The 22,572-nt window shown below is 40.7% G+C and overlaps 1 protein-coding gene across 1 annotated transcript in view; it reads right to left on the bottom strand.

Annotated features, from left to right (window-relative positions):
• Positions 1-22,572, bottom strand: part of afap1l2 (actin filament associated protein 1-like 2) — a 163,723-nt gene that overhangs the window by 7,471 nt on the left and 133,680 nt on the right. Inside the window, exons 9-16 of the mRNA XM_068002171.1 lie at positions 21,704-21,794; positions 13,992-14,123; positions 11,523-11,734; positions 10,135-10,280; positions 9,399-9,507; positions 8,478-8,720; positions 5,182-5,359; positions 1,691-1,855 (exon numbers count right to left, since the gene is read on the bottom strand). Coding sequence (XP_067858272.1) covers positions 1,691-1,855; positions 5,182-5,359; positions 8,478-8,720; positions 9,399-9,507; positions 10,135-10,280; positions 11,523-11,734; positions 13,992-14,123; positions 21,704-21,794 — 1,276 coding nt within the window. The remainder of the gene's footprint in view (positions 1-1,690; positions 1,856-5,181; positions 5,360-8,477; positions 8,721-9,398; positions 9,508-10,134; positions 10,281-11,522; positions 11,735-13,991; positions 14,124-21,703; positions 21,795-22,572) is intronic.

Here is a 22,572-nt window from a genome sequence, read left to right as displayed (position 1 = left end):
TAGAACTTTTACTCCTGGTCTATCTTTGTCCTTTTCTATGACTACGCGAAATCTAACTGAATTATGATCACTACCAACTAAATGCTCTCCCACTGATATCCCGTCCACCTGCCCAGCTTCATTCCCTAAAACTAAGAGCAGAATTGCTCCCTCTCTTGTTGGCTCTTAATCAGCATGTGACAATGCCGGTAGCAAGCATAAAGGGGGCCGGGAGCTAGTGCACAACTTGTGCTCTAGGCTTATTTGACATTCATTTAAATTAGGCACCTGCCCCATAATGGAGCGTGAGTGCCTAGGCAGTACTCTGGCCAAACAGCACCCATTTGGAACAATCACTGAAAAACTTTTAACTTAAAAAAAACGTGGACGTCTCTGGCCTTTGGTCCCCTGGTCTCTGAGATTGGTACCCACATGCATCCTTGTTCTTTGTCCCCCCACCACATGCTCGGTGCCCTTCCTCCCCATGACAGGAAATTACATGATGCGCAATGGGTAGCCAGCCGCTGTCACTGGCTGCTGGTGCCTGATAAAGCAGCCCCTGCACTCCTGGCATGTCATGAGAGACATGTCCAGAGCACTAATAAATGATATAGATGAGCTGAACTTGGGTTACTGTGCGAGGTCAGCTTGTTAATGTACCCGTAGCGCTGTGTGGGAGCCATATTATTGGCTCCATGGAAAAAAGGCATTTGGGATTATAAAGATAGAAAGATGCCATGGCTAACAAAATGGCAGAATAGACTCCTGTTTCGATGTCACTAAATCTCTTACACCCTATATCGATGGGATGGCAATTCTACTTTAAACTTAAAAGATGTAGGAATAGTTTATTTGGCAGAGAAGGGCTTTATTTTTGGAACTGCTGACAATCAAGCTTTTCTATAACCTCCCCCATGGACAGATTACATTGCCTTAATGCAAAGTTCCTTGTGATTTTTTTCCAGATTTTAAAATATTCAATAAAATGGTGTTGTAAAAGGCAATATTGATCCGAAGTGTCTTAACAAAATCACCCAACTCCTGTGGCTGGGAAAACAGGTAAGTAGTTGGGCACTTTGCTCCTAGACTTCTTGGCGTTGCTAATCTCATCCCTGTTACTGTGGAAAAGCATCAAGTGGAAGCCTGATCGATTCCAACAGGCGCACAGGGAAAACTGGCAGGAGAGTCACCATTCAGCTGTACTTGTGGACCTCCTGGACGCTGGCAATAGTGCTACCCAGAGAAACTAAAGAATGAAAAGAAAAATAGAAGGAAGCTTTAGCCTCGAATTAAAAACATTCTTTATTTCCCCGAGAAATTGGAGATTTAAGGCCTGTTCTGTAGAACCCAGAAAACACCCATTTGACTGATGGACAAGTGAAATGAACACACGCTGGCACCATTGGCCAAGGGAATCCCATATAACACATCTGTTAACTATCACTGATTTGAACATATTCCAGTTGTTGGTCTGTTTCCATGGTTAAAAACACCAAGCTAATCAGGGCGTTGCTCCAGTAGATCAGCTCATACAATTTTAGCTAACTGATCCACTGTGAGTTTTGACCTCAGTCTTAGCCTAGATGATTTATACTATAAAAAAAACAGGAATTATTCAGATCACATAGAATTTATGTGATCTTCAGTAGAATTTCACAGTTTTACATTGAGACTACTGAACACATTCTCTTGTTCATACAGTCATACCTACCTTTGCAAACTGCTATTACATCCTTCACCTCCCTCTTCTGTTTCCTTAGTTGCATCAGTTCATTTCGAAGCTGCTCTTTTTCCTTCTCCAGTTTTTCTTTCTCTTCTATGAATTTTTTTAGATCTGCCTCAGTTCGATTCTTTCCAAATTTGGTTTCGATTGATACTGGTGATGTATTTCAATAAAAAGCAAAGTGTTAGTACAAAGCTTGCTACAGAATGCCAGGGAATTAATTAATACAAGTCCACACAGCAGATGGAACTGTACAGAAGCTTGACCGTAAGACCCGAAGGCTCCCCTGCATTACATGGTGCCATTACAGTCAGGCATTACTGAAATCCCAAAAATTAATCTGGGACTCTCCTATTAGAGCGCCTCTTAGTGGCATCACAGGAAAATGTAACAGCTAAGTGTCAGCTAACTGTGGACCTATTAATATGAGAATCCCCTTAAGAAATGCTTGCATAGCATTTTACAATGAAGCTTACGACACGCATACAAATTTTAAAATATTATAGATATATATGGGAAGAGTTTGTTATATTTTGAGAGACCTTGAATATTCTATTAATGACCACAAAATCACAAGAGGAACATCAAAATCTCAATCCACAAAATCATAAGCCACATTTCTTGGTGTCTCAGTATTCATAATATGGGTCTATTTTCAGATATTTTATATAAATTATTTTTTTTAAATCAGTTATTTCTAATACTAGTTAGAGGAATTTAATTCTGAGCCAAATATTTAAAGTAATTCTCCTGGAAATGTGAGACCATCCTGAAGCCCAGCCAAAATTAGACTGTAGGACTTGATACTTCGGGATTGATTTTCTGAAGCTCTGGAGTGGGTGTGAGGCCTCAGTGGCGGGGACCATAAAAACAGGCGCGCAACCTTGCCGACATGTCTTCAGACAATGCTCCACCCAGAGTGGGATCCATGCCCATAAAAACTGGGTGCACCGGGAGTCCCGGCAACCAGCCTGCTCTGCTCAGGTAGGCTTCTTAATTACGTAGAATTACATAGAACGTACAGCACAGAAACAGGCCATTCGGCCCAACAGGTCCATGCTGGTGTTTATGCTCCACATGAGCCTCCTTCCAACCCTCTTTACCAAATCCTTCTATTCCTTTCTCCCTGCAGTATAACATGGATAAATGTGAGGTTATCCACTTTGGTTGTAAAAACAGAAAAGCAGATTATTATCTGAATGGTGATAGATTGGGAAAAGGGGAGGTGCAACGAGACCTGGGTGTCCTTGTTCCCCAATCGCTGAAAGCAAGCATTCAGGTACAGCAAGCAGTTAGGAAGGCAAATGGTATGTTGGCCATCATTGCAAGAGGATTTGAGTACAGGAGCAGGGATGTCTTACTGCAGTTATACAGGGCCTTGGTGAGACCACATCTGAAGTATTGTGTGCAGTTTTGGTCTCCTTATCTGAGGAAGGATGTCCTTGCCATGGATGGAGTGCATCAAAGGTTTACCAGACTGATTCCTGGGATGGCAGGACTGACGTATGAGGAGAGATTGGGTCGACTAGGCCTATATTCACTAGAGTTTAGAAGAATGAGAGGTGATCTCATCGAAACATATAAAATTCTAACAGGACTAGACAGACTAGATGCAGGGAGGATGTTCCCGATGGCTGGGGAGTCCAGAACCAGGGGTCGCAGTCTCAGGATACGGGGTATGCCATTTAGAACGGAGACGAGGAGAAATTTCTTCACTCTGAGGGTGGTGAACCTGTGGAATTCTATACCACAGAAGGCAGTGGAGGCCAAGTTATTAAATATATTCAAGAAGGAGATAGATATATTTCTTATTGCTAAAGGGATCAAAGGATATGGGGAAAAAGCGGGAACAGGGTACTGAGCTAGACGATCAACCATGATAATTTTGAATGGCGAAGCAGGCCCGAAGGGCTGAATGGCCTACTCTTGCTCCTATTTTCTATGTTCCTATGTTTCCCTCATGTGTTTATCTAGCTTCCTCTTAAATGCATCTATGCTAGTTGCCTCAACTACTCCTCGTGATAGCGAGTTCCACATTCTAACCACTCGCTGGATAAAGAAGTTTCTCCTGAATTCCCTATTGGATTTATTAGTGACTATCTTATATTTATTCCCCTGTAAGTGGAAACATCTTCCCTCCGTCTAACCTATCAAACCCTTTCATAATCTTAAAGTCCTCTATCAGGTCACCCCTCAGTCTTCTCTTAAAGCATAGTTTCTGATGCGGGTAAAAATGTTTTTTTCCCCTTTTTAAATACATTTTGTTGTATTTTGCTCCATGCATTAATTGGCTTTGCTGAGTAGTCGTCCATTTTTGTTCCCCCCACTCCCAGGGGGTGATTTTAAACCCCAAGAACGGGTGGGTTGGGGGCAGGTGGGAGTTGAAAATAGTTGTTTTTTGGGTCGCAACCGCAACCCGCCTTTATTTCCGGGTTTAATGTCGGCACGGAAAAGTACAGGCTTCTCACTGGGAATGCAAAGTGGTTGTGATCCAAAAAAACCAACTATTTTCAACTCCCACCCGCCCCCAACCCACCCGTTCTTGGGGTTTAAAAACACTTCCCCAGTGTCAGTGCCTTGCTTGGTTGCTGCTGGGATTTAAATTGCATCATTTATAGAGGTAGGGATGGGTGTTCCTTTGGGCATTCGGAATATACTGCATAATTGAGCTGAGGAAAAGGAGTTTTGGCCACAGCAGGCACTATCTTGGGACTGACACTTATAGACCCCTCCACATGTACCTAGACATGTCAGAGGAGACCCACATTCACCAGACAGGCTACTGTAGAGTTGCATCTGCTACACAATAACTTGCACATAACCACTTACTCAAAAAATATTATCAAAAGAAATCTCAACATTCATGTGACAGCAAAAGAACCTGATCCAGTTCTGACAAACTGTCTACACCCAAACAGTAACCCATTTTTTTCCTGACAGATCTGCTGCTTTTTCCCATTTGTTCTGTTTTTACTTCAGTTTTCAGCATTTGAAGGTTTTTTTTCCATTTTATCAAAAACAGAACCATGTTCAGCTGCTTAACTTTGCTAGTGAATATTTTTTGTAATAATAATTGTGCTGGCGTGTTTGTTCTTGTTCAGTATTAAAATATGTAAAATTAAACTCACAATCACCCCACCCCCTTCACGATAGCTTCCCCCCCAGATCTCTCGAGGACTGATCATGCTGCCACCACCTCCCCCACCCCACCCCCGCGACCAGGGATCAGCGTCCGGGGCCGTGAATGGTGAGCCGCAGCCCCGATTCGGGTGTGATCCAATTTTTAGGCCAATGATACACAAACAGGTGGGAGTTCTATACAAATCAGTTCTTCGGGCCTCACAATCAGGACCTCTATGCATTATGGGAAACTTATACTGGTTGTCTACACTGCAGTTGTGGTAGCAAGCAGATCCTAAATGGAATCCATTAAGGCAACTGTTTAGCAGTAACCTCGCTGCGTGAGATTTAGGGTTCACCTGTTGCGCTCAGCTTCTGCTTTTCAACACACTCCATGACTGTTTTCATTTGTTGATTAGCTGCATGTGGGGTGTTCTTATTCTGATCTGCCCAAGGCGTCACCACTTTCTGACCATTGGACGGCTTGCTGCCAGTCTTTAAGGATTTTTCTTCAAACTCTGCTTTCACTTGAGATGTCTGAGTTTTAGAGAAATTAAAAACTTAATATATTACAAATTTTTTCTGCACATGGCAAATACTACAAAATACTTGATTTTCACAACATTAGATACTAACTACAAGAAACAATAAGTTATAAGTAAGTTCACACAAAAGAGATTTCCGTTTAATCTTTTCCTGGTAATATTCTGCTCTTATAGGCGAGGGATATTAATGCTGGGAATGGAACACTTACCCACTTCAGGCAACTGACGTGGGAGTGCTTGATGCTGACATTAGGTATACTGTGACTAATTCTGCTCCATCAATATGATTCAGCTCCCACACTCAGAACAACAGCCACACTGATATTTCTTCAGTATTATACTAGTCATCCTGTGGTGTCTCTGAGTAAGACTGCCAAATTATTGCCAATCAGAGGTGGTTTTGTGATGTGGTTCAAGCTTACTAGGAATTGGATTGAAACTAATTTGACTGTAGATCTTTACAGCCAGCAGACAGGGGAGACTTACGTCGTCAATCTGGGCTAGAATAGAACCCAGGTCTCGAGGTGAAACTGCACCACTTACTTTCCTGGGATGTGAAATTTAAAACTCTAGTAGATCTCCCATGATGTTGCTGATGATGAGCCGATGTTTTTTTTTAATAACAGGGATGATATGCAAAGTAGTATTACCAAGAAAGATGTATTGGCCTTGGGGAGGTGCAGCGTAGATTCATCAGAATGATACCGGGGCTAAAAGGGTTAAATTATGAGGACAGGTTGAATAAACTAGGCTTGTATTCCCTTGAGTATAGAATATTAAGGTGTGATGTAATTGAGGTGTTTAAGATGATTAAAGAATTTTATAGGGTGAATAAAGATAAACTACTTCCTCTGATGAGGGAGTCCAGAACAAGGGGCCATACCCTTAAAATTAGAGCTAGGTCGTTTAGGGGCAGTGCCAGGAAGCACTTCTTCATACAAAGGGTAGTGGAAATCTGGAACTCTCTCCCCCAAAAAGCTGTTGAGGCTAGGTCAATTGAAAATGTCAAAACTGAGATTGATAGATTTTTGTTAGGCAAGGGTATTAAAGGGTATGGAACCAAAGCCGGAAAATGGAGTTAAGATACAGATCAACCATGATCTAATTGAATGGTGGAACAGGCTCGAGGGGCTGAACAACCTATTCCTGTTCTTATGTTCTAATATGACTAATCAGCACTGGTAATTTGCCACCTTATCAAGTCTTTAATAAATATAAATTTCCATTAACAAAAAAATTATCCCATAAAACACTAAATTTCATTGTTTATGCAGTTCCCAATTTTTATATAAAAAATTGTTAAGTCTCAAAATGGTTCAGGAAAGATTTTTTAATAGAATATATACAACCAAAATGATCACTGATTAAAAAAATTAATTTTGTATAAACAACCTCTTTTTTTAAAAACTCTGAACAAAGATCACGAACAGTTACTGTTATTCCAATTGCTGTCTCTCACGTGATAATAGCTGTAAACAATTTTACAACACCAAGTTATAGTCCAGCAATTTTATTTTAAATTCACAAGCTTTCGGAGACTTCCTCCTTCCTCAGGTAAATGTTTCAGGAGCTCCTTGAAGCCTACGCATTTATACATATAGAACAATACATGGTGTTTACAGACTGCCCCTGCAACTGCCCGTTGCCAAGGCAATCACCGTGTTCAGACAGAGAGGTGTCACCTGCAGAACCCCCGAATACACATTCAACAAAAAAACAAACAGGGAAAAAAAAACAGAGAAAAAAAACAGAGAGAGGCAGAAACATCCGGAAGGCAGAGAGAGCCAGCAAATGACCCATTATATTAAAAACAGATAACATTTGTTCGCTGGTGGGGTAACGTGTAGCGTGACATGAACCCAAGATCCCGGTTGAGGCCGTCCTCATGGGTGCGGAACTTGGCTATCAATTTCTGCTCGACGATTTTGCGTTGTCGAGTGTCTCGAAGGCCGCCTTGGAGTACGCTTACCCGAAGGTCGGTGGATGAATGTCCATGACTGCTGAAGTGTTCCCCTGTTTGTTTTTTTGTTGAATGTGTATTCGGGGGTTCTGCAGGTGACACCTCTCTGTCTGAACACGGTGATTGCCTTGGCAACGGGCAGTTGCAGGGGCAGTCTGTAGACACCATGTATTGTTCTATATGTATAAATGCGTAGGCTTCAAGGAGCTCCTGAAACATTTACCTGAGGAAGGAGGAAGTCTCCGAAAGCTTGTGAATTTAAAATAAAATTGCTGGACTATAACTTGGTGTTGTAAAATTGTTTACAATTGTCAACCCCAGTCCATCACCGGCATCTCGACATCGTGATAATAGCTGTTAATGTTCACATGTGCTGCCTCTGTTTTTCTGTGAGGAGTTCGTTATGTCAAAGCACAATTGATATATTTATATAAATTCATCACTGGCCTGAAATAAAAGCTCTGAGAGTTCAATCTCCAGTTTCTTCCTAAGTTTTTTTTTGGAGAAAGCAAAGAAACTCTTAATTCCTCACAGAATGAGAGGACACATCCTTCTACCCTTCAATTCCATGTTGCTGCATCGTTTGCAGGCTGGAAAGTCATGCAAGCTGCACATACTCAATACACAGGTTGGAGGCTGAGAAATTCTGCAAACTGCACAGGCTCAATGCATATTTGCAATTGAAAACTCTCTCTTAACTGTTGCAGGGTAAAAATATTCAGTCGAAGCTCAGGATTTTGAGACTGGCTTAGGTCTTCAAGTAAAAACTTTAATGAAGACATTAAAAACACAAAAGAAAAATCATTGGATAAATGTATTCACATTATCGTGAAATATTCAATTGTTGATTTAAAAAGAATGGTTAAAGCTTTATTTTGGATAATAGAAATTTCGGTTACCGAGGAAAAAAATGGCAACTGAAAAATTTTGAGCGATTGATGGGAAGTCAGTTTGCACAATCTCATGGTAATACAATCTAATTATAAAATAGGATCTATTGTGTGTCACACAATGTGACACCTTTAACAGTGAAAATACCTATCACAATGCCACCTACAGGAGCTATGGGTACTTATAATATTTTGAATGATACATGCTCCCCATGTACCAAATTTAATATATAATAGATAGTGCATGATAATGCATATACCTTAATGCCAGTCTCCAAAGGCCTTGTAGTGATCCCAGAATCAGAGTCACTAGCTGTGTCCTTGTCGTTCACTTGTAAAAGATTTAAAGTCGCTTTTCCATTGTCAGAGGATGATGCATTAGGTTGCACATTAGAGGCTAGTTTGTTGTTACTAGAGTGAAGGAATGATTTTACTGGAGTTAGGTCCAAATAAACTCTTGTTTGATCTTCCCCATAGCACTGTTCCTCATTCGTTTTATCTTCCTGTGCAAAAAACAGAACACATTGCCAAATTTACCAAAAAGAAATAATTGACAATAATAAGTAATTCAAACTTAACCTTTAGGCAGTGATTGACTGGTTCCTGTTTTTCAGTGCCAGATTCAATTCTACTCCAATCCAATTTTCTACTCCGTGCAGATACAAATCTGATATAGTCCCAACCCCTGATGATGGATGTGAGCACAGTTATGATGTTCCTCTGTAACATTCATATAACTCTAATTGTTGGACATTGGAGAACCACTTTCTGAGTTAACGGGGTATGAAGAAATGAATTCAAGCTTAGGGCTGTCTGGTACAGTGAGCAATCAGGCCACTCACCTTCACATTAATGAACCTTCACACAAAACAGACATGCTTACACATACATGAAACAAATTATATATTTCTTATGTAAGCTATTCTGCATTGTGACATTTACCTAGAATGCTTATATTATTGAAAATGATCACATTGTTCAACATAAACCTTATCTTAAACAATGTATGTTTACCAGAAATTATATATTGGTTAAAACTGCATTATGCCCTTTCCTTTGCTTTTGGTATGACATAAATAAAAATGAATGTTTGTAGCTCTGTACTATGGAAACTCTTTGATTAAAAATGCACTTTTTGCATTCTTCACATATCACAAGATTAAAAAAAAAGTTGTTCCTACCACAGATTCAGGTACATCCACATCATCATATAGGTCATCTGATTGGTTCTGTACCACTGGTAAATCATCTATGTATGTGTTTGGCTCTGAGTATCTTCGCTGCAGTAAACTAGAGGGTAAAAAAAAATGCTCGTGAAACAGATGGCTTGTTCTTTAAAAAGTTCTATATAATAAACCTTAGCGTGCTTCTACACGTCCATATATATATATATATATATATATACACACTCAAAAATGCCCAACTTACTGTGAAGACTGAATGGCTCAGCGGATTACAACACTGTCCCTTTATCCTTAGGAGTGAGCTTCAAATTATACAATTGACAAAAGAAAAATCTGCTCTTAACTTAGAAATCAAAGGGACAAAAGTCAGCTTTTGTGTTTTGTCTCTTCATAGATTTTTGTCACTCTTCCCTCCTCCAGACTGTCCACCCACTCAATGCCATGGGAGATTGTAAAACTACCAGGATTTTTTCAGTAATGTTGCTTTTGAAGAGTTTTAAAGCATAACAATCTTCATACAGAAGGTTCTTAATGAAAATCCCATCATTTCAGATAACATTAAGAAAAACATTACACCAGGCTTACAGTGCATCATCCTCATGGAGAACAATGATACCCCCTTAAGCCAATTCAAATCATTGGATACTTAATTCTACACAAGATGCTACTTCATCCAATAGACCATGTATATGTTGCAAAAAAATTGTGTTTAGAAATAGAAAATGTGACTTACTATAAAGAATGTTTAGCTGCATGTACAATACAAGACACTCTGTCAGCATCTACATAGTCATAAGCAAACTCTTCAGGATCTGTCTTAGATCCTGATTCTGCCAGCAGAAGACCCAGCCAGTAACCCATCTCTTCTGAAGACTTAGCCTGCAAAAGAGAAATAGAATAGTTACATTTTGTCTGATTTTCTTTTCTTTCTCTTTTCTCTAATCTCTCTTCATTTTGATCACTCGGCTCTTGCATCTTCTGGTGCAGGGCAAAAACGGGGAAATTGGCTTTAGACTTAATGTGGGTCAAGTCTAAGTATTCCTCCTGGATTGGGCAGACCCACGCAGCACATACAAGAAAAGTTGTGAAACATGTCTGGCTTTATTTGATAACATGAATATTTATATGTATAATACATCCAAAATCTTGTGTTCGCGCACATTTCCCATCAACTTTTTCTATCATAAATTCCTATATCTTTTTATCCCTGATGCAAAACTCATTATTACCTTTAGAAGAGTATCTTTGATTTGCATTAAGTTCAGAAAATAATATTAAAACGTGTCACTACATGTGTGTAGAAACAAGACAGGAGACAGACAAAATAAAGGATAAATAAATGGATGATGTTTGGAGAGTTAGGAGAGGTTGGTTAAAAGATGGGTTTTCAGTAGATTTTTAGAGGGAAGGAGAGAGGTGAAAAGTAGAGTGGCATTAAACTTAAGAAAAGTTTTAATATTGATCCCTTGCAGTATAATTTGAGAGATTGCAGTCTCATGGTGAATATCTAACTTCCTCATCCTTGATAGTGTAGTGGAAAGGGCAGGTTTGGAAAGTGTTTTTCACCTATATGATTTCCGGTATTTAATGGGGAGATTGTATCATGGTCTTGTTCAAAGTGTCAGGGCGGAAGTTTGCAAATCCAAATGACAACCGATCTTACCCATGGTTCTTAGCTATTGTAAACAATTTTACAACACCAAGTTATAGTCCAGCAATTTTATTTTAAATTCACAAGCTTTCGGAGGCTTCCTCCTTCCTCAGGTGAACGTTCACCTGAGGAAGGAGGAAGCCTCCGAAAGCTTGTGAATTTAAAATAAAATTGCTGGACTATAACTTGGTGTTGTAAAATTGTTTACAATTGTCAACCCCAGTCCATCACCGGCATCTCCACATCATGGTTCTTAGCATATGTGAAACTACCCTATAACCAGACCAGTAGATTTAGCTAAAGAGCATGGATAAAAATATCAACTGCTTTGACTTTCACACAGCCATAAAATTTTTGGATTATTTGAATTTTGAACTCAAAATATGAATTAAACAATATTTCACATATAGCATTTACTGCGAACTAGATTGAGACTGACAATAGCAATAACTGTGTAGAGTTCAAGTTACCTCTAGAGAAGCTACTTCCTCACCATCATGCAGAATGCGGAAGGAATATAAATGTTCTGGAGTAGAGTCAGGAATAACCTCACAGCCTTCTAGGCTCAGAGGATGTTGAATAGCTTTGGATTTGCTCTTGTCCTGGTAGAAGTGAATAACTCCGCTTTTAACCTGGCACCAACGTGTGCGCCACTGGCTGTTCATAAACACATTCAAATACCCTGTCAAAAGAAGAATACAAGTCAGCACACATCATTCACACCACATATGTAAATGAAAACATAACCACATACTCATTTAAAAAGTACTTGGATGAGCACTTGAAGTGCCGTAACCTACAGGGCTACGGACCAAGTGCTGGAAAATGGGATTAAGCTGGATAGCTCTTTTTCAGCCGGCACGGACACGAAGGGCCGAATGGCCTCCTTCTGTGCCATAACATTCTATGATTCTATACAATTAACCTCTCTAGAAGCCCTAATTTTGCACTGCCCTCTTATTTTTGATGGTGTTACCTAACATCTGCACAGTGTACCGTTTTCTGCTGGGCACCCTCTCTAATGGTAACAGCATTCTGAGGTTGTGGGCACATTATGCCGATCACTTACAATTACAATTTACTCCTGATTTTGGATACAGTGAGGGCAAAAAAAGAAAACATCAATCCTTAATACGATACAGGACTATACGTTTTTTTCTTTTTGATTTATTGTCCTCAGTGGTTGAATATTTTAGCCACCTGGGTTTCTCAAAATCAGGGGACTTTGTTTATTTTTAGGGGAAGAAGTAGCCCGTAAATACCTGCTGAGCCAGATTTCTCCCCTTCTCCTGTCTGCCAGCTGCATTCATCATTTCAACCAGAAAATTATTAGGAACATAGGAACAGGAGTAGGCCATTCAGCCCCTCGTGCCTGCTCCGCCATTTGATAAGATCATGGCTGATCTGCGATCTAACTCCATATACCTGCCTTTGGCCCATATCCCTTAATACCTTTGGTTGCCAAAAAGCTATCTATCTCACATTTAAATTTAGCAATTGAGCTAGTATCAATTGCCACTTGCGGAAGAGAGTTCCAAACTTCTACCACCCTTTGTGCGTAGAAATGTTTTCTAATCTTGCTCCTGAAGGGTCTGGCTCTAATTTTTAGACTGTGCCCCCTACTCCTAAAATCCCCAACCAGCGGAAATAGTTTCTCTCTATCCACCCTATCCGTTCCCCTTAATATCTTATAAACTTCGATCAGATCACCCCTTAACCTTCTAAACTCTAGAGAATACAACCCCAATTTGTGTAATCTCTCCTCGTAACTTAACCCTTGAAGTCCGGGTATCATTCTAGTAAACCTACGCTGCACTCCCTCCAAGGCCAATATGTCCTTCTGAAGGTGCGGTGCCCAGAACTGCTCACGGTACTCCAGGTGCGATCTAACCAGGGTTTTGTATAGCTGCAGCATAACCTCTTTCTTACAGAGTAGTGGAAGTGTAAGATAAACTCCCAACAAGAGCAGGTAATGCTGGACTGTTTTTAAAAAAGAAGTTAGGTTGAATATCTGGTTAGGAATGGGATTGAAGGTTCTACAGATAGACATAGAGAAAGTTAATCAAACACTCAATGGAATAACAGCATTTGGTTATGGCTGTCCATGCTTAGCCTTATAACCTTCATTCCCATTCCTAGCCATATATTCATCCATGCTGGGACCATGGAAATATCATTTATGAAAGCAACCAACTGGGATTAAATAATGGAGGTTACAAGGTTAGATATTTTTGAATTTTGTTGGTTTAAGTTAATTACAGTCCATGATGGTGTAGAAAGTACATGGCCTATGGAAGGAGCTGAATCATTTTTTCTTGTTCTATGTTTTTACTCCTATATGGAGGTCCATTGTGACAATGTTGTCCATCCAGCAAGGATAATGTAAAGCATTGGCTTGGGAAGTGATTTCGGCAATGCCAGCCTGCACCCTGCCTGTTCTGCCATTAAAAAACACCAATATTGTTAGAAAAAACACAAATGTTGGAAATCTAAAGTAAAAATAGAAAATGCTGGAAACCTGCAGGTCAGTCAGCATCTGAAAAGGAAAAGTAGGGTAACATTTCAGGTTATGATGAAGAGTTCCATCTGAAGCAGTAACCCATCTTTCTCTTTCAAATGCTAATGACTTGTGCATTTCCTGTTTTTGCCTCAAATATAACTTGAGGCAGTAATCCAGCTCACTGTACTCTCTAGAAACTGTATCCCCCCTTAGGATCTACATACAAAAACCATGAAAAATCAGTTATCCGCTTGACAGTGATGCACTGTACCATTCAATCTTTAACAACAGTGAGTCCATTCACAATCGGTAATGCAATGCCAGCTTGAAGCCGTGCCTGGGATTTTCCTTACATTTAATGAACACAAAATGCCACAGGGTGGCAGTAACTCTACATACTACAGAACACCTAACACTGGGAAAACCACAGTGAACTTACCTGATGCTTCAACGTTCTTCTTATTGTTAATGGGAATCTCTACAGATATAGGTTTCTTTTTCCCAAGATTCATAAAACTACTCAGCTTCAGACCTGCAGTTTTAAGGTCCCCGATGCTGGATTTCTTTTTAACTGGGCAGAAAAGAAAATATAATCGCTAATTTAATCGTGCATGTGCCCCAACATCCTGTATCCTGTTATCATCCCCCTTTCAATCACATATTTATAGCTTTTTAAACCAGAGGAATAGATGTTAATGACATTTTCATTCAATGTCTGTAACCCAGACGTCCTGAAGTTGTCATTCATGATCCTGACTGGCACTTTGAAAACCCACAAACTAATAGGATAATCAACTGCTTACAGCTTTTGATGGGCTTTACAGGAAAATAAAATATATAAGGTGTTTTGATAGAGCAGATAGGGAGAAACTATTTCCACTGGCAGGAGGGTCGGTAACCAGAGGACACAGATTTAAGATAATTGGCAAAAAAGCCAGGGGGGAGATGAGGAGAATTTTTTTACTCAGCGAGTTATGATCTGGAAGGCACTGCCTGAAAGGGTGATAGAAGCAGATTCAATAGTAACTTTCACTTAAAAAGGAAAAATTTGCAGGGCCACGGGGAAAGAGCAGGGGAGTGGGACTAATCAGTAGCTCTTTCAGAGAGACGACACAGGCATGATGGGCCGAATGGCTTTCTTCTGTGCTGTATGATTCTAAGGAAGTCTAAGTGATACTAAATACTCTTGGGAAACATTAATTAATTATAACATTTCAAAATATGATGCATTGATGTAATTGAGTGTTTCCACCAATAACCGACAGATAGCCTGGTGAAATGTTGGCAGCCTCTGTCTGGGCACCTGGATGGTAGCTGTAAATCTGCCAGGTGCTGATTTCCCTGATCTTTCAGAGGTAGTAGTGGGGAGCTGTTGTTGAGAGTCATAAGCACATGATTTGCTGACCTCTAAATATGCAAAAGGTTCCAAAGTCAAAATGAATGGATGTGAATTCATCCAATTGGTGGTAAATTGACTACCATTTACCCTGGTGAAAACTTTAAAAAAATTAATTCTTAGAATGTGGGCATTACTGGCAAGACCAACATTTATTGCCCATCCCTGTTGCCCTTGAAAAGGTGGTGGTGAGCCTTGAACCTCTGCAATCATGTGATGAAGGTGCACCCACAGTGCTGTTAAATAGTGAGTTCTAGGATCTTGACCCAGTGACGATGGAGGAACAGCGATATATATCTAAGTCAGGATGGTGTGTGACTTGGAGGGGAACTTGGAGTTGATGGTGTTCCCAAGCACCTGCTACCCTTTTCCTTCTAGGTGATGGAGGTCATGGGTTTGGGATGTGCTGCAGAAGAGTAGTGGCGGCAACAACAGCTGTGGTAGTAGCCCGAGAGAGTGGACCTGAGCGGAAGGCTCAGGAACCACTCCCTATAAAAGTGATGGTGAGCATGGCAGCAGTAAGGTGAGAGAGTGGACCTGAGTGGGAGGCCCAGGAACCATTCCCTATAAAAGTGATGGTGAACATGGCAGCAGTAAGGTGAGAGAGCGGACCTGAGTGGGAGGCCCAGGAATCACTCCCTATAAAAGGGTGAAATCAAAAACAAAAGAACAAACTAAAAAATAATCAAGGAGTGATGTCACAGCATAGCAGGTAGGCAATGGGTTGGTGAGTATTACTGTTTTTTTTGCTCTCTAAGCTAGGGCAGTGGTTTAAACTAAGAGCTGGGAAACTATAAACTTGCTAGTTATTAAATTAATAATTTCAACTAGACAAATTAATTAGTTAATAAAACTAAAAATATTGAATGAATAAAGACATTGGGGGTGATTTTAAACCCCAAGAACGGGTGGGTTGGGGGCGGGTGGGAGTTGAAAATAGTTGTTTTTTGGGTCGCGACCGCAACCCGGCTTTATTTCCGGGTTTAACATCGGCGAGTAAAAATACAGGCTTCCCACTGGGAGTGCAAAGTCTGAACATTTTGCGGTTGCGTAAACCATAAACATGGTTTTATGAAAGGGAAATCGTGTTTGACAAATCCATTAGAGTTTTTTTGAGGATATAACTAATAGGGTAGATGAAGGGGAATCAGTGGATGTAGCATATTTGGATTTTCAAAAGGCATTCGATAAGGTGCCACACAAAAGGTTGTTACACAAGATTAGGGCTCATGCGTTTGGGGGTAATATATTAGCATGGATAGAGGATTGGTTAACAGAGTGAAAACAGAGAATGGGAATAAGCAGGTCATTTTCAGGTTAGCAGGCTGTAACTAGTGGAGTGCTGCAAGGATCAGTGTTTGAGTTTCAGCTATTTACAATCCATATTAATGACTTAGATGAAGAAACCAAGTGTAATATATCCAAGTTTGCTGATGATACAAAGCTAGGGGGGAAAGTAAGCTTTGGGAGGACACAAAGAGTCAGCGAAGGGATATAGACAGGTTGAGTGAGTGAGCAAGAAGATGGCAGATATAGTATAACGTGGGGAAATGTGAGGTTATTCACTTTGGTAGGAAAAATAGAAAAGCAGAATATTCTTTAAATGGTGAGAAACTATCAAATGTTGGTGTTCAGAAGGATTTGGGTATCCTTGTGCAAGAAACACAAAAAGTTAGCATGCAGGTACAGCAAGCAATTAGGAAAGCAAATGGAATGTTGGCCTTTATTGCAAGGGGGTTGGAGTACAAGAGTAAGGAAGTCTTGCTGCAATTACACAGGGCTTTGGTGAGACCACACCTGGAGTACTGTGTACAGTTTTGGTCTCTTTACCTAAGGAAGAATATACTTGCCTTAGAGGCAGTGCAACAAAGGTTAACTACATTGATTCCTGGGATGAGAGGGTAGTCCTTTGAGGAGGGGTTGAGTAGAATGGGCAAATACTCTTTGGAGTTTAGAAGAATGAGTGGTGATCTTATTGAAATATATAAGATTCTGAGAGGGCTTGACAGGGTAGATTCTGAGAGGCTGTTTCCCCTAGCTGGAGAGGCTAGAACAAGGAGGCATAGTCCCAGGATAAGGAGTCAGATATTTAGGACTGAGGTGAGGAGAAATTTCTTCACTCAGAAGGTTGTGAATCTTTGGAATTCTCTGCCCCAGAGGGCTGTGAAGCTCAGTCATTGAGTATATTCAAGACTGAGATCGATAGATTTTTGGACTCTAAGGGAATCAAGGGATAAAGGGATTAGGTGGGAAAGTGGAGTTGAGGTCGGAGATCAGCAATGATCTTATTGGATGGTGGAGCAGGCTCGAGGGGCCGCATGGCCGACTTCTGCTCCTATTTCTTATGTTCTTATATTCTTAAGAAGCCTTGGTGAGTTGCTGCAGTACATCCTGTAGATAGTACACACTGCAGCCTCGGTATGTCGATGGTGGACAGGGTGGATGTTTAAGCTGATGGATGAAGCCGACTGCTTAGTCCTGGGTGGTGTCAAGGTCTTGAGTGTTGTTGCAGCTGCAGCCATCCAGGCAAGTGGTGAGTATTCCATCATACTCCTGACTTGTGTCTTCTAGGTGGTGGAAAGGCTTTGAGGAGTCAGGAGATGAGCCACTTGCCGCAGAATACCCAGCCTCTGACCTGCTCCTATAGCCATGGTGTTTATGTGGCTAGTCCAGTTGTGTTTCTGGTCAATGGGGACCTCCAGGATATTGATGATGAGGGACTCAGCGATGGTAATGCCATTTAAATGTCAAGTGGAAGTAGTTAGGCTCTCTCTTGTTGGACATGATCAATGCCTAGCACTTGTGTGGTGTGAATGTTATTTGCCACTTATCAACCCAAGCCTGGATATTGTCCAGGTCTTGCTGCATGTGGGCATGGACTGCTTCATTATCTGAGGGGTTGTGAATGGAGATGAACACTGTGCAATCATCAGTGTACAGATCCACTTCTGATCTTATGATGGAGGGAAGGTTGTTGATGAAGTAGCTGCAGATCTAGCCTAGAACGCTGCCCTGAGGAACTCCTGCAGCAATGTCCTGGGGCTGAGATGATTGGCCTCCAACACTCACCACCATCTTCTTTTGTGCGAAGTATGACGCCAGCCACTGGAGAGTTTTCCCCCGATCCCCAATGACTTTGGTTTTACTGGGGCTCCTTGGTGCCACACTTGGTCGAATGCTGCCTTGATGTCAAGAGCAGTCACTCTCACCTCACCTCTGGAATTCAGCTCTTGTGCCTATTTTTGGACCAAGGCTGCGATGCAGTCTGAAGCTGAGTAGTCCCAGCAGAACCCAAACTGAGCATCGGTTAGCAGGTTGTTGATGAGTAAGTGCTGCCTGATAACACTATTGATGATTCCTTCCATCACTTTGCAGATGATTGGGAGTAGGCTGGTAGGGTGCTGATTGCTGGGTTGCATTTGTCCTGCTTTTTGTGGACAGGACGTAACTGGGCAATTTTTCACATTGTTGGGTAAATGCCAGTGTTGTAGCTGTATTGGAACAGCTTACCTAAAGTCCTAAAATCTAAACACTTAAAGAAGATCAAAGCAAAACAATGAATTTATGTTTAAACAAAGATTACTTAACAATACAGCATTGTGTTTCTACTTGAGTCTTTTTTACTTTAGAGTTTGTAAACAATGTTAGAACACCGAAAGTGATTAAAAGGAGCTGTCTGTCTGTATCAGTGGGCGTGAGGTTCCTTTGATACTTTTTTCTGTTCTGTATTTTCCTGTAACTCTGAAGTAACTATTGTTGTGAAAATAGCAAAGTATCAGAGTGTTTATGCCGGATTGTTCAATTATCGCATCGTAGGAAGAAATTTAACATATGTAGGAAAAATGACACATGGTAGCATTATCTCAGTAAAAACAGTACCCGATCTGCTTTGAACTGCACTCCCCCCACCTCTATCTGTCTCAGAGATAAACGAGCATCAGAGAACAAAATCAAAGGGCTTGTTGCCTAAAGGCTCTGTGCCACCCTACTGTGACATTTGGGTAAAAAACTATCATTAATTTTGTCTTTTTGATGTTTCTCGCAGAGCTACAAATACCTACATATAAGTGAGGAATCCAGAGATTTTTTTCAGGATCAGGAAATGTCAGATGTGTTAAGTAAACTCTTTACATCAGTCTCCATTTGTGAATTACATATTGAATTTTTTAGCTTGGGATTCTGTAACATATCTAGAGGTCAGCAAAACATGTGTTAAGTAGAAATTCAGGGACTATCGATCAGACATCTGGATCAGGCAGAAACTGGATTGATAACTGATAATAAAGAAGAAAAGGTGATTTTAAATGTAGAAAAGCTCTATCTGGAACATTAACCAGAGGAGCTGCAGCAGGGTCTGTTTGTAGATCCGCTATTCACGTTGTCATAAACAAGGCAGAGGTTTGCTCTGAGCTGCAAATACTGTAATGTGAATTCCATGTGAAAGTCCTTGGTATGTATGGTTTGATTGCTCACACTATACTTGGATAAGGACCTGTTTAGCAGGTAATTCAAAATATTTCAGACAGTTCAATAAATCAAGCCATCCAATTCAACTCTAAACATCCGAGGTGATTGACATCCTGGGCTAGTGGTTTTTGATGGATTGTTATATCTGGGATGAAGACGTGGGTCAGATCTGTATGTGAGGCAGGGTCAACCATTCTTTGTAGAGCTTCCCACTGTGGGCTTATATTTGCCTCCATGAACTCAATGAGTCAGTGGATTTCATGCCAGTAGAGAGACTGAGCTAGGCAGATATTCCATGGGAGCATTTCATCACACAAGAAGTAAGCGACCCAGTATCAAAGATCAATTTAATGTCAAGAGACAAAAGCAGCTTTGTTGTTTTGACATTTTGAGTAGAACAGCGAAGGATGTAAGTACTATACATATACTGTCTGTACTGGGTTCTATTCATTTACCTGTTTCATAAGAACATAACAAATAAGAGCAGGAGTAGGCCACACAGCCCCTCGAGCCTGCTTCGCCATTCTATAAGATCACGGCTGACCTTTGACCTCAACTCCACTTTCCCGCTCTATCCCCATATCCCTTGATTCCCTTAGTTTCCAAAAATCTATCGATCTCAGTCTTGAATTTACTCAAAGACTGAGCCTCCACAGTCTCTGGGGTAGAGAATTCCAAAGATTCACAACTTTCTGAGTGAAGAAATTTTTCCTCATCTCAGTCCTAAATGGCCGACCCCTTATTTTAGGACTATGATCCCTAGTTCTAGCCTCTCCAGCAAGGGGAAACAGCCTCTCAGCATCTACCCTGTCAAGCCCTCTAAGAATTTTATACGTTTCAATGAGATCACTCTCATTCTTCTAAATTCCAGAGAATATGTTAAATAAATTTGTCTGTTGGTTTGTAGTATGACCCTCAGTCCGATAGTGTATATTCAATCTACCTACCAAAGATGAGAAGGTCACATGGAGGCAGGTGATATATTCCAATAAGCCGGAATACAGTGGCAGGGGTTGTCTGTGAGATTCCTGGGTCTCGCTAAATTTACCTACATATTGGGCAGGAAAATAGCACACTCTGGTCTGTAGGGGATGTGAGGTCTGTTACCAAGAGTGGTCATTAATGCTGAGCCCAGGCATCTGTGTATCTAGCATAAAAACCCCAAAAATATAACCACAAAACCCCACGTGTACACAATGAAAAAATGTCAATTAACAAATCAGACAAGGAAATAGATTCTGGGGTTTACAGATTTAATTGTGAGCAGAGATTCACAGAACTTAATTATTTTCACTGTAGGAAAAAGCGACTGAGAGGAAACACGATTCAGTATTAAAAATACTCAATGGCATGAATAATTTGGATGGAGGCTATTTGACTTGGACTGTAAGCACAGAACAAGATGACTAAAATATACAATTGATGCGGCTTAAGTGAGGCTGAAGACCACAATGTTTTTCCCATGATTATATGCTGTAGGCTTCCAACCCAGGCAATTAATGACTCAATGAATTCATTTTATGAAAAGAAAGATGGATAAATCTTTGCCTCAGAATGGGATTAAAATTTAGGGAAAAATATAGATAGCGGTGATCAAATACCACAGGAAACACAGTTGCTCCTGTCCTGCTGAGCTGTGGATGTATCATCAGTGGAAAACAACTCAGCAAAACTCAGTATTGGAGCCTGGAAGATTATATAGATATTCTGACATTCCTTGTGTTTAATTTTGGGTCAGGGACAAATTATGCTAAACTTTCCCTCAGCAGATTAAGTGGCATAAAGTTCATGATAGGGCAGACTGTATATGGTCTGCGGAAGGAACAGGTTTGATGGGCCAAATGGCGTTTTCTTGTCCTTGCAGATGTTCATCACATAACCATGCACATAGCCATCCAAGAGAAGATGAGTTGTAAAAGGGCAAGAGCAATCCCATCCCTTTATCATGCCCTATTCATTTATGAACTCAATATCCATTAGAATTGATTGTAACTGGTCAGTTAAGTAACAAATCACTGGGGGTAGATTTGTACTGCCTGGGCATAAAGCATTGCCTGGGCAGAGTGCAGAAAGGGAAACTGGGTGTGGTAGGCACCCTAAAACAGAGCCCACTCAATTTTCTTTCCATTTAAATTAATAGAAGGAAAACAGAGTGGCTCCATTACAGGTGTGGGATACACCCTGCCCAAGTTTTCTCTTTGTGCTCCACCCATCCAATGTTTTACACCCAAACAGTAAAGACAAAAATCTACCCCATTACATCTACTGATAGAAAAAGCTTGCCCTACCATCTTTGGTCTCTATAACATCATGCACAGATCCACCATCAGTACTGTTCCCACTCTCGGATGCCCCTGAATGCCGCTCTGATGAATCCAGCTAAAATAGAACAGAAGACCACAAGACCAATGTTATGTCTATGCATACTTTTGTCACATGTTTAAATGTTGTAGTACTGACTGAAATGTATCTTCAAAAATAATTGAATGAAAAGTGCCACACACTAGCAATTTCTTTTTTCATTTAAGGTTTATTTTCTGTGCTTGCGGATCACTTGCACCACAACATTCTCTCCAGTTGGAACGGCGTGGCAATCTCGGTGGTGGTTGTCTCCACGGCTGTTGTCAATGCCACCCAAAGATTGGCTGGTAGAAAGAATGGTTCTGGTAAAACTTTGGTTTAGGAGATGAAGGAGAGATTGGGAATGTGTTTCAGATTATGAAAGAGTTCAAAAACTTGGATACACATATGTTTTTGCACTCTAGAGGGAATTACAGAACTAGGGCTACAAATTCAAGATAAGGAAAACTAAAGGAAAAAGGCAATTGAGACAAACTTTTCTTAGCAAATGGGCAATCAACACATGGAACAAACTGCCAGTGCAGGTGGTTGAACAACGAACTTGAAAGGGTTTCAAAAAAGAAATAGACAATTTCTGCCATCCGAAGGGATGCACACTATTAAATTTTATTAATGATATGGAGAAATCTTACAGGAAAAACAGTGGATAATTGGATGGGTTGAGTAGATGGACCACCTGGGTCCAAAACTCTCAATGGCATCATCAGAGCTAAGGTACAGTGGGACATCTGCTTGGCTTCAGGTGGTGTAACCCCAATGTAAATTGTGGGGTCAACCAATTTAAATAGGCAAAACC

This window comes from Heptranchias perlo, chromosome 21 (genome assembly GCF_035084215.1).
Source record: "Heptranchias perlo isolate sHepPer1 chromosome 21, sHepPer1.hap1, whole genome shotgun sequence".
Classification (NCBI taxonomy): domain Eukaryota; kingdom Metazoa; phylum Chordata; class Chondrichthyes; order Hexanchiformes; family Hexanchidae; genus Heptranchias; species Heptranchias perlo.
This window is presented reverse-complemented; position numbering and strand designations above follow the sequence as displayed.